Source organism: Gossypium arboreum, chromosome 9 (assembly GCF_025698485.1).
Source record: "Gossypium arboreum isolate Shixiya-1 chromosome 9, ASM2569848v2, whole genome shotgun sequence".
Classification (NCBI taxonomy): domain Eukaryota; kingdom Viridiplantae; phylum Streptophyta; class Magnoliopsida; order Malvales; family Malvaceae; genus Gossypium; species Gossypium arboreum.
In genome coordinates, this window is record NC_069078.1 from 83,264,182 (window position 1) to 83,276,283 (window position 12,102).

General features: G+C 32.9%; 2 protein-coding genes across 3 annotated transcripts; one reads left to right on the forward strand and one right to left on the reverse strand.

Annotated features, from left to right (window-relative positions):
• On the forward strand, positions 1-863 carry LOC108454730 (60S acidic ribosomal protein P1-like). Of its 2 annotated transcripts, none has more exons than XM_017753281.2 (3): positions 1-128; positions 223-317; positions 420-863. In XM_017753281.2, the coding sequence occupies exons 2-3, from the start codon at positions 249-251 to the stop codon at positions 687-689; spliced, it is 339 nt and encodes a 112-aa protein (XP_017608770.1). In that variant the 5' UTR covers positions 1-128; positions 223-248; the 3' UTR covers positions 690-863. The 2 variants fall into 2 exon arrangements, with proteins under 2 accessions (XP_017608770.1, XP_052875044.1); XM_053019084.1 differs by having other exon boundaries at positions 68-128; positions 229-317.
• Positions 864-9,157: 8,294 nt separating this feature from the next.
• Positions 9,158-11,818, reverse strand: LOC108454090 (NAC domain-containing protein 62-like). The gene is made up of 5 exons (XM_017752407.2): positions 11,095-11,818; positions 10,637-10,942; positions 10,228-10,560; positions 9,651-10,022; positions 9,158-9,569 (listed from the first exon to the last, which is right to left on the reverse strand). The coding sequence occupies exons 1-5, from the start codon at positions 11,539-11,541 to the stop codon at positions 9,348-9,350; spliced, it is 1,680 nt and encodes a 559-aa protein (XP_017607896.1). The 5' UTR covers positions 11,542-11,818; the 3' UTR covers positions 9,158-9,347.
• Between the last annotated feature and the right edge of the window lie 284 nt (positions 11,819-12,102).

Sequence of the window (12,102 nt, forward strand, 5' to 3'; positions counted from 1 at the left end):
TTGGCCGACTGTCTCAACCAAAAACCCTAGACCTCTCAAGATCTGGATTTTCACTCCATATATATTTAAGCCGCCTCCTAAATCCCCGGTCTCTGAGATCTCAACGCATACCAAACCCTAGCGCCAAGGTAGTTTCCCTCTCTTCCTCTCCTCTCTTTTTTTTTTTTAGTTTTTATTTGGTTAAATGACTGCATAATGTTTTTTTATATGATTGATTCGTAGATTTAGTGTTGAAAATCTCGAGCACAATGGCCACCGGTGAACTCGCCTGTACTTACGCCGCGTTGATTCTCCATGACGATGGAATCTCAATCACCGTACGTCGCCACATTTTATTTTCATTGCCTGCCTCTTGTAACTAATTTCGTTGTTTCTTTATTTTTTTCTGTTTTGTTTACGTTTTGAGAAATATTTTGTAGGCCGAGAAGATTGCTACATTGGTGAAGGCAGCGAACTTGAGCGTTGAATCTTACTGGCCAAGCCTTTTCGCCAAGCTCCTCGAGAGAGTCAACGTCGATGATCTCATCACCAGCGTTGGCTCCGGTGGTGGTGCTGCCCCTGTTGCCGTTGCTGCTGCTTCTGGTGCAGCTGGCGGTGGTGCTGCTGCGGCTGCCCCTGCTGTTGAGGAGAAAAAGGAAGAAGAGAAGGAAGAGAGTGATGATGACATGGGATTCAGCTTGTTTGACTAGACACAATTCTTCCCAGTTCGGATATTTCTTTTGTTTTGTTGTTTGAAATTGCGGAAACTTAGGACTCGTTTTAAATATTAGTTGAATTTTTGTATTGGGATTTGAGAACTTTTGCAGAGATTCAAGAAGTTACATGGTTAATCTTACTTGGTTTAATTGATATTGCCATTGAAATTGTTCTTTGTTTCAATGAGGTTTCAATATTTTTATCTGGGTAATGAAACTGCTGTTGAATGGTAACTTATCTTGCTGGTAATTAAGCTGTTTAGGACAATGGTAATGTCAAAGTAGGTTATTTGCATTATGGTCCTTGTATTTGTCGTTCTTTTACATATTTTGATGATTCTGAAGCATTCTGAAAATAGTGGGCACATATTGCGCAGCCATGGGGACAGGGATAATGGTTCTGACTTTTGTGTTAAATCTCTTTATTCACATTGTTGTTTTCAATGACTGCCGGATTTTGAGTTTGGAGTATCTATGCGGATCCAATGCCACAATGAGCCCATTTCAGCTTGAATGATCCTCATGGGTCATTAACTGTATTTGATAAGTGAGCCCATTTGTGTCTATAGTTTGGTTGAATATTAAGTTATTGTGTACAGGCCATTTCTATTAAGTTACTTTAAAGCTGCCACCCTTATCCACCATCTGCCTCAATGCCATCCATTCATCCCGATTCAGTTGAAGTTAGATTTCATCTGCTGAATATCCTTGGAAAAAGTTTGTGTTGACCAGCGCATCCTATCATTATCAGATTTAATAATTTTCTTAATGCCTTTGTCTCTACTCCATATAATGCATTTTTTAACTCCATGATGATTGAGTTTTGCTAGTGCCATTCTAACAATAATCGGTTTCACTGCAGTAACGTTTTCTAGCACCGTTCCAAATTTTCTCAAGCAAAAAACCTACACTAATTGATTCATTATTCTTTCTCCATTCAACCACTAAATTTTAATTTTCCGTTGGGGTGCATCTCCTTGGACCTTCTGCACTCATCTTGCTACCCTGTTTAATATTAGCTATCTCCTTAAAAAACCAAGTGACAGCCAAGTTGTTAAGTTTCAATCGACTGCTTCATAGCAGCCACCGTTGTTTTAAGAGTTTATGGATCAGGACCTTTATGCTTACCTCTGAGTGACAAGCCTATGTCTGTATAGTAATGTTAAGGTTTTCGCTTCATTATACACACTTGGTAATGTTGGAGATCAGGAATTTTGGGGAATAACATAATTTGTCTATTTATTTTCCTTTCGTTGGTAAAAATAACATAAAGTATGGGTCCGTACCATATGCATATATTAGTGGCCGCATCACGCATATGCTAACTGCGGTAGTTTCTGGTCACTTCTAGGTTTCGAATTCCAACTTCCAGAACCCTCGACTCTGATAAATGAATACATATGTGATACCATTTGATGTAATGATACGATTTTTTACATTTTTAAAAGAAATAAATTTAAATCTAAATAATAATAATTTCATTAAGTAAAATGAAGATAAAAATGAAAGAAAAACAAATATGGGGTCACTAAAAAAAAGTAAATACCGATGTGATTGAAAATAAAATAGCGATCAGGATTTAGATTACCTATCCGTCGTTGACGTACGCGTCAGACAACAGAATCATGATTAGTCCTAAAAAAACCCTCCCGAATTTAATCCTAGCTTTCCGCATCGCCGCGTGGACTGGACTTCGACGACTCACCGTCCTTCCAGATCATTCTCGTTTTTTTGTTTCTTATCCCATATGTCTTTTTCTTCTGCTTCTCATCTTCCTTTTCCGCCATTAAAAATCCCCCTCCCCTTTCTTCCTCACATCGCAATTTCTTCGATACCCTTTCAAAAGCCTTTAAATTCGCTCTCCAAAACAGCTTATTAACTGCCAAATAGCCGCTTCTTCTTTTTTTCCCGACATCAATACCTTTGTTGTTTACGATGATGATGTCTATGTTCAGTTCGTTCGAAGCCCTTTTTTTTGATTCTCACGGCCAGAAGAAGTACACGGCGACTTCGACTCCGATTGAAAAAGCGAAGCCCAATGAAGTTTCTTGTTCAGAAGGGAACAAGAAAGAGACAACAGAGTTTAACAATTTATCGAAGTCGTCGTCGTCATCCGTTGTTAAGACACCGCAAAAACAACGTTTACGGCCGAGGTTTGCGCCGGAGCTTGATGGCGTTCACTGTTTCGAGACAATTATTCCATACTGAAAGGATTTCAGCTCGTTGTATATTTGTTGATATAAATTATAAAATGATGATTTTTTTATTATTCATTCGGATGATTCAATTTCATTATATATTTAAAACACCATAAAACCTATTTAAATCTCAAAAGTTAAATTCATTTAAATTTTCAATTTTCGGGTTTTATATTTTGATTCGACCATTCAGTTAAATCTCTAAATACTTTAAAAAACCGATTTTCTTATTAAATAAATACTAAAAAATGAATTTATCTAAATTGTTTATCTTTAAAATTAGTAAAGATAAAAATCTGATCAATAAAGGAGATGTCATTGCTTAAACTTTCAAGTTACTTATATAAACATAATTAACGTGACTCATTTAAGACCGTGGATACTTTGATCATCAAACATGGGTTCTATTTAATCTTTATAGATATAAAATGTAAAAGCGTAAAAAGTAATTTATGGTCAAATGAAATCTACACATATCTATATTAGTAAATAATTTTGATGGACATGACAAGTCAAATAGAAAACTGTCCTTTTGTTTCTTTCTTGATATTATCATTATTACATGTTGAAACTGAAGAAAAATCCCAACTTCGTAAAAGCTGAAGGAAAGATACTGCCCACCAAAATGCAAAAACAGAAGGATAAAATAATATTTAGCCCTTAAATTTGGTACTTTTTCTTTCTTGGTCTTTGATTCTTTTATTAACATTAAGTCCTAAATTTAGCGGCTTTTCTCAATCTAGTCCCAAGTGTCACATCATTACTTGATAATTTTTTAAAAATTTCAAATGCTTTTAAAAATTTATTGTGACATAATATTAAAGTGTAACATATCATAACTTAACAAAATTTAAGTTTAAGGAGCAATTTGAAAAAAAATTTACCAAGTTTCAAGATAAATAAAAAAATTTGACCGTAAATATCACTTAATCCTAAAACAAAAGGTTAAATCATTATTTGTAGTTTAAAGTTGACCAAAGTGTAAAAAGTAATTTATGATCAAATGGTTGTTGTTTGTCGTGCCAATGCGTATAAGTATATTGTTTCTTAATTCATATGGTGTGATTTTTATTTTATTCATGAAAGTTCATTTAAATTTTTAAAGGTTTTGAATAAAAAATTCAATCCTTTAAAATATATATTTTATAGTGTTTCATATTATATAATTTATAACATATTAAAAATAAGTTTATACTAAATGTATAATATTATTTTAATATAAACATTAAAATAATATTAAGATGGTTATATAAAATTTTAGTAAATAAAAAATTAAAAAATAAAAATTAAATTAAAAATAATAGAAATATATTTTTAAAAATTTAAAAATAATATGAAAATACTTAAAATGAATTTAAATAAATCTTTTGTAAATATAAAAGGATTCAGATAAAATTATAAGTTAGGCGGAGCTTGAGCAAAGATTAAATATATTTAAACTATGCTTAGACAGACAAATTCGACCTGCAGTAACTCATTAACATCTTTACCTGTCATAAATTATTTGAACTTGACTGCTCGGATGACAAATGTTGGATATCAGTGGTTTTAATTTTGGTGGGGTTATTATTTTTGTATTAGTCCACATCCTATGCGAGCTACCCACCAGACTTAAACTTATTCGAAATGGCTCATTTTAAATAGCGCTGTCCGGGTAAGAAGTTTACAGTGCAACTTCGACTGCCTTATGAATGTTTTGCTGATAGTGATCTTATACTTAAATTGTCAATTGAAACAATGGTCCCTCCATAATTCAATTGTCACCACACCTAGCTTAAGGTCTTGCTTTATCTTGAGTCTGACCACAATTAGCCTTATGATAAGGATTGAGATCGACGAAGAAAACCAGTGGGTGTTAACACCTTCCAAAGAATGGTGCCTGAAGTGGACCTATCAGTAGGTCATCAAAAGCGCGAAAAACTTGATTGTGTCGTCTATGCTCTATTCTTTGCCAAGGTCAACATCACAACTCATGGTACCGTTGCAACTTAATTTAAATCTGATGGAGGGTACTTTCTGGAAATCGAAGAAGGGGACCTCGTGAAGGTGGGAAAAACGTCCTGAATCGAAACGATGGGAAAGCGAATGCCCAAAGTGGTAAGAAGAGAACACCCCAAAAAATGTCAAAATCCATTGGAGGAGAGGTACTCCACTCAACTATGAGTATGCTTGTCGAAGGTTAGACCGACCGGTTGCACCGGTGCTCCAATTGGTGCCATAAAATGTTAACCGTTAAACAATTTAAGTTAATTTAAATATCTAATTTTATTATAATTTATAAAAAAAGGTTTTCTATTTATATTTGGTTATTTGTTGTGTTTGTTTTTTTTAATTCATAATTGATTTCATATTCAATAAACTTATTCATAGGTCGAGCTACTGACTTGGCCCGAAGGCTTGTCCAAATAGTAGGAGGGTTTGAAAAAAAATTATAGGTCTAAAAAATGAGTTTGGACAAAAAAATAATACTCATTTAGAAAATGGGTCGAGTATTAGATAATATTTTTTTGGCTCGAGCTCTACCCGAATTTGTAAAAAAAAATTGTTATTATGCTGTTGTTTTTCAACTGTTTTGCTACCATTCCACTATTATGTTGCTACTATTTTGTTGTTATTGATCAGATATTGTATAACTTTTGTTTTATTATTAAATTTGTTACTATTTTAGAGACATTTGCCTGTTAAGTAGCACCTTATTTAAATAAGACTTTTTAAATTTATTTTCAATTTATTAGTAAAGATTTATTTTAATGTTCTTAATATTTTTTATGTATTATATATATTTTAATCTTTTTATATAAAAATAAAATAAATTTTAATGCAAGTCAAACTCGAGTTTTGTATTTTATTAGAGCTAAATTTAAGCAAAAATTTAGGCTAATTTTTTGAGCCAAACCCAATATAAACTTAAAATTAAATTAAAAAACCCAATATGATTAAAGAGCATTTGGTTGATTCTTTTAACCAAAACGTGAGTTTTTTGAGCGGCATATTTAGTTTTTAATGAAAGCAATCAACTTTCAATTCGTTAAATTTATTCCCAAACATGCTTTAGGGCAACGAAAAAAAAATCGCGATAAATTCGGACATCAACAAAAATCTTGTGGAATTTTGGACAATGATACTAAAATTCAGATTCTTTCTCTTATATATATTTAGATTATAAAAAAATAACCACTAGTTTGTTGTATCCTATTCGAAGCCGCCTCCTTTCTGTAAATACATTACCCCTTCAAATACCATTTCCGTAAATATAAATAATTCCATCCCTTCCAATCTTTCGTCATTCATTCGCTTTGCTTAGAAAGAAATTTACATTATTACTTTTTCATTCCTTTTTGAAACTCAAATCTTTCGTATCAATGACTTCCACTACAGTCTATGCCGCCATTCCAGCTGTTGCCATTGCTGTTGCCGGGATTTATTCTTTTGCTCGTCATTCAGAAGCCAAGGTAAATTTTTTTAATTATATTATTTTTTTGTTTTTGGTTGATGAGTCGGTTTTCAGATCCCAAATCAATATGAATTTTATAACGAAGTTGGTTGTTTGTTACTTATTTCATGATGGTTCTTTTTTTTTTTTTAACTTGTTTAGGAATTCGGAGGCGCAGGGATTAGGAGGTCGATCGGGAGTACGCCGGCGAAACGAAACCAAAAGGTGAAGGACACACCACCGCCACCAAAGGTGGCGCCGCAGTTCGATGGGTTGAACTGTTTCGAAACCTTGGTGCGATAATATTAGCTTTTATGCTTTATTGAATCTGCGGTTGATGCGAGCTGGGAACTGGTGCTTCTTGTCGATAATGAAGATACTACGTACTTAGTGATTATATATTTCCTGTAGTGCTGGAAATTTATTCATTCTTCGGTTGTCCACTCAGTTCGGAAAATAAATTTGAAGAGTAGGAGGATTTAGATAAAATATAATATTTGAGAAATGGATTTAAATAAAATTTAAAATTAAATTTTATATGAGCCAGACTTTAGTTAAAATTTTTAGTTAACCTTTTGTTATAAAAAATTATATTAATTATATATGTAAAATAATAATTATATATATTTTTTGTTTTTATATTAAATTACTAACTCAAAAAAGTTAAAAGTCATTATCCAAAACTTAAAAAGAAACTTATCTAACTAAATAACATAACCCAAAATATAAAATTTTAAAATTATATTTAATACAATAAAATATTTATTATATATATTTTAATATAATAAAACATTTATTATATTTATGGTGGTATTTTTAATATAAATATTTTAATGTATTTTAATGTGTTAAAAATTATTTTAATATTTTTAGTACATTTAATTATTTTAATATTTTTAGTACATTTAATGTATTATATATATGTTTTAAAAACTTATAAATAAAAATTAATTTAAAATTTTAAATATAAATAGATCAGTCGAGTCGATTTAATTTTCTTAAATTAAATTAAGCTTGGAAAAAATTAAATCCAATTTTCAAATTAAATCAAACCTATACTTAAAAAATTAATTTAAATAACTTGTAACAACCTACCATAACCCATTAACTATTACTTGCCTATTACAATGTTGCATTAGATTTATATATGATTACATCTGTAATTATTCAATTGAGTTATTCACTTTCGTTATTATTTTAACGAATTATTTGATAGATTCAATGATATGATGTGGTGTTGAGTTATTCACTTTTATTATTATTTTAATGAATTGTTTGATAGATTCGATGATATGATGTGACGATAAATTTATACACTTTTATAAATTTAATTTTTTAAAAAAATTATAATTACAATTAATGTATTCATACATGTACTATAAAAATTATTTTACCAAGAATCAAAATAAATTTAAACATTTTTTCATAAAACCTCAATTTTAAAGCTTCCTCAAGGCAACGTCTCTTTTATCGATATCTTTATCTTGTTTAAACTAATATATATATATATATATATATATATATATATATATCACTTAAAAAAGAGATCAAGGATTCAAAACAATCTTCAAGATTCAAAGTGAAACAAAGTAAAAGAAAGGTACATAAAGTATGGATCTAAACATGATTTTGACTCATTTTGATTTGTAGTAATACATATTAAATCTCTTGTCCAAAATTCACGCCCATTAAATTTACAATCAGCATTTGAAAATCTCCGCCTTACTCCATGGAAGACTGAATCTTTAAAAAGAAAAAAGAAAAACAATAACATAAACAAAATTAGAACCAAAGAAGAAACATGGGAGGGAAGCATCAAGGATGAGAACTGACGAAGAAACACAATGGGTTATATATATATATATTTAACAGAGTAGAAAAAAATATAAAACTGCACGAACGCTGTACAGGGAGAAGCAATGAAATTAATTAGTTTTATTAATTTAAGATGTACATATGATTTTTTTTAATTTACGATTTAGATTCATGGTATGGTATCTAGCTAGTTTTCCAGGTAAGTGCTACCCAACATTATGAAATCTAATAAAGATGACATCTCCCCATCTCCAACATTATAATGATAAAAAAAGAAAATGACATGAAGGTCAAGATCCAAATGAAGCCTGGATGGTAGTGGTGGCAATTAATCATAATGACAATGTTCATTAGGTTACTGTTGACCCAAAACATAATGAATCAAAATTAATTCTTGAATTTCAGCATTTACAACTCTCCTTTCACACACATAACCCCCCCCCTCTTTCAAAATTTAATTGATTAACATAAAATACACCAGCTTTGCAGCTTATTAGCTTTGACAATCTGAAATCGTTCATAAGCATGCAATTAGTAGCAATGTACTATTATTATATTCTAGACCTTTGATTTGCTAGTTGCTATGCATCCCAGCATTTCTTTGTTTGCTGTGTATTACATATTTTTATGTTGCTCCTGTCTGTTTCCCTTTTTTTCATGGTATGGACGTATGGCTCTCAGAAATTCTCCAAAAACCTGAAAATTTAAAAACACACCAGCATTGGACACTTATACTCAAGTAACATAGATTCTTCGTCTATCAAAACATCGTTTGCAGGTGCTAATGGAAGTTCAAAGGAAAGCAGAAGTGAAAAGAAAGAGTAGTCAAGCGATATTAAAGCTGGGAATGAAGCCTGTTACTGGTGTAAGCAGCAGGGTCACCATAAAGAGAGCCAAATAATGTTTAAATTCTCTGATTTTCTTTTCAAGTATGTGGACGTGATGAGTGGTAAAACATTAACCTAGTTTCTCTTGGATTCAGCTTCATCTCAAAAACAAGCTTTCATGAGGCAATATGCAAAAATAAAAAAATATATGTATATAAACTCTTGTATATTACAACAACTAAATAGATGTACTCATATCATAAACATCAGCACTCAAAAACATAGCTGCAGCCCTAACTAGGTACGATCCTCGAAATGGGGGCAAAAAAAGGGTGATGTGCTACTGTTAACTATACACAACGCAATAAGTAGCATCAAGTTACAAGGCCTTTGGTGTGCTAATCAAAACTATAAACAAGATTAACATCACAGCTACCCGAAAACCAACAGCAAATGGTTTACGTGAGTGATGCACTGAAAACACCTTTGACCACCGAGATGAAGTCTCTTTACGAGCTGAAACAATGGTCTTTGAACCCAAAACAATGCCGAAATCAGCATTACAACTGACAGTGATATCCTTTTCCACTACTTTTTCCTCCTGCAAAGACAACTTAATAAGGTCGGATACATATCTGGATTTGATAGCGGTTTTATACTACATCAGTCAAAAACTTCTTACCTTTGTAACAACTGATTTTGAATCATCTTCTATCTCTACATCACTCCGGTTATATATTGCATTGTCACAGTGAAGTGAGTGGACCTGAAGTTTACACTGCAGCCGTAGTCTTCTTGATGCATTACCCTGTGCCAAGGGGTTCTCAGAGTCCAGTTGACTTCGAGAAGGGCGAGACCTGGTCCTGATTCCAGTGATAGCACCATCAACATCACAAGATGTATTCATATGATTGCTAAATAATTCTCCATCACTATTTGGAACATTATAGAATGGCACTGTGCCAGAAAAGTAAACGTCCTGCATGCAAATTGGAATTCCACAATCTTGTGCGGTCCCTAGAGGAGGAACCCCGTTGACAGTGTCTGTCCCAAGCTGTAACAAAACGGAAATTCTTGATGTTAATATAAACAAAGGGTTTTACTTAATGGTTGAAAATGTAAATATGCATATCATATGAATGATCGTAATTCATACGAGCATGAGGCATAACACTTGAATGATCTTGATGCACTACAATGCTCAGTGGAAACTAGAAAGAGTATGATAAATGACATGTAACTAGTTTGCCTCTACTCACCAGCACTTGGGTCACTTCAGAACCAGATTCACTGCAAAATCCACCATCCTTGCCAATGGTCATGGTTGTATGGGTCTCAGATTCTGAATTCTTCTGACTACCAGTGTCATCACCATGGTAGTCATCCGAATTTTTAAGTATAGACTCCAGGAAGTTAGAAATATAAGGATCATTTTCGTTTGTGCCGTGTCCAAATTCCACATTGGAACAGTTTCCCACATGATCAAACATCCAAGGTGCCTGCTCTGCTTCAATCTGATTGTGTAATGGAGAAAATAGTGGCTCCATCATGGGATCGTAAAAATGATTCAAAGCTTCCTCAAGTAGATCCACCTGAAATTGAATAACATAAGTACTACAGAAATGGTGACAAAATCTAAATCAAAATACAGTTTTCTTGTTCCCTCACCTCTGCAGGGGCTATTTCAGCCACTTGGTCTATTTTATTATAATTATCATGGTTGTCACTATTGCCCTCGACTATGGGTGCAACAGCATTTGAAATCACTTCATCGGGCAAACTGGCAAGACATGTTTCACTGGTATCGCAGGCTTTCTCGGCTTCCTGTTTTACAGTAGGAGAGTCTTGAGGCACTTCTAACTCCGACACCATGTCTTCAGTAGGAGACAACACAGATGGATCAACTTCATCACCATTTATATCTTCAATGGTCTCATCTTGTTTCTTGAATAGACGACAAATTACAAAAGCATTCTGCAGGAAAAACGAAGAATACATGCAAGTAAAGAACTTCTGCTTGTACAAATTAGCAGAATTGAACTACCAATTATATGAATCAAAAACAGAAATTGATGCAAAGGGGATTCGAATTAGAATCAAACGAGAGGTATGAGAAAAGGAGGAACCTGTCCAGGTTTGGTACCATCAAGCTCATCGAGTGTAGTACGGTACTCATGCATAACCCAATTGGTTCGTTTTCCCCTTGGAGCCCTCCCGTTGTAAAACACCAGAGTTTTCTTCATGCCGATCAAGGTGGAGCCAGACTTGATCTTGCGGTCCTTACCCGTAGCTTTCCAGTAACCAGCATCGGTAGCCCTATTGAGCCTGTTGCCGGTTGGGTACTTCCGGTCGAGTGGGCAAAAGAAGAACCACTCCGGATCTTGGGTTTTTATAGCAGATAAGTCAGGCAAATCCCAGGGCTCGCATTTGCAAACATCAATTTCACGAATAATTTCAATCTCGTCGTTTCTATTTCCGTTTATCTTAGACCGTAAATAAAAATCGATCAGTTCCTGGTCAGTCGGTCGGAACCGGAACCCTAATGGGAGTGAATTCAGTAAGAGAACACCCATTGCTAAAATGCTGCTAAAATGAAAAGTGAAGGGCCAAAAACATAGATTTTTTAGGGAGATTTTCGAAATACCCAATAACTTTTTAATTATTTGTTGATGAAAAGAGAAGATTCAGAAAAAGGAAGAAACGGGAGATTAAATTAGTAGTTAGAAGGGTTTAGGGTAAGAGTTTAAATGAAAAGGAAGATGGCCCATTCGTCTATTCAGAGGATACTGTGAAGGAAAATGATAGGAAGGAGCTTAGAAATTCACCCTCTGATTACTCGCGCCGCGTTTTATACGCGGAATTTGTAGTTTGGATTTTGGTTACTTTTATTTTTTGGGTAAACTGCACACAAAGTCACTGATATTAAAAAGTTTACACTTTAATCATTAAATTTTAAAAATTATACGAGTAAATTCACACTCAAAAAATAATCATTAGTAATTTTACACTCAAAAAGTTACTTAAAGATGTTACTTTTATTTTTAAAGCCTTCAGAATATTACGTGGTTAATATATATTATATATGATAAATAATGATTTAATTGCATCAACCAATTGTTAAATGACGTAATAAT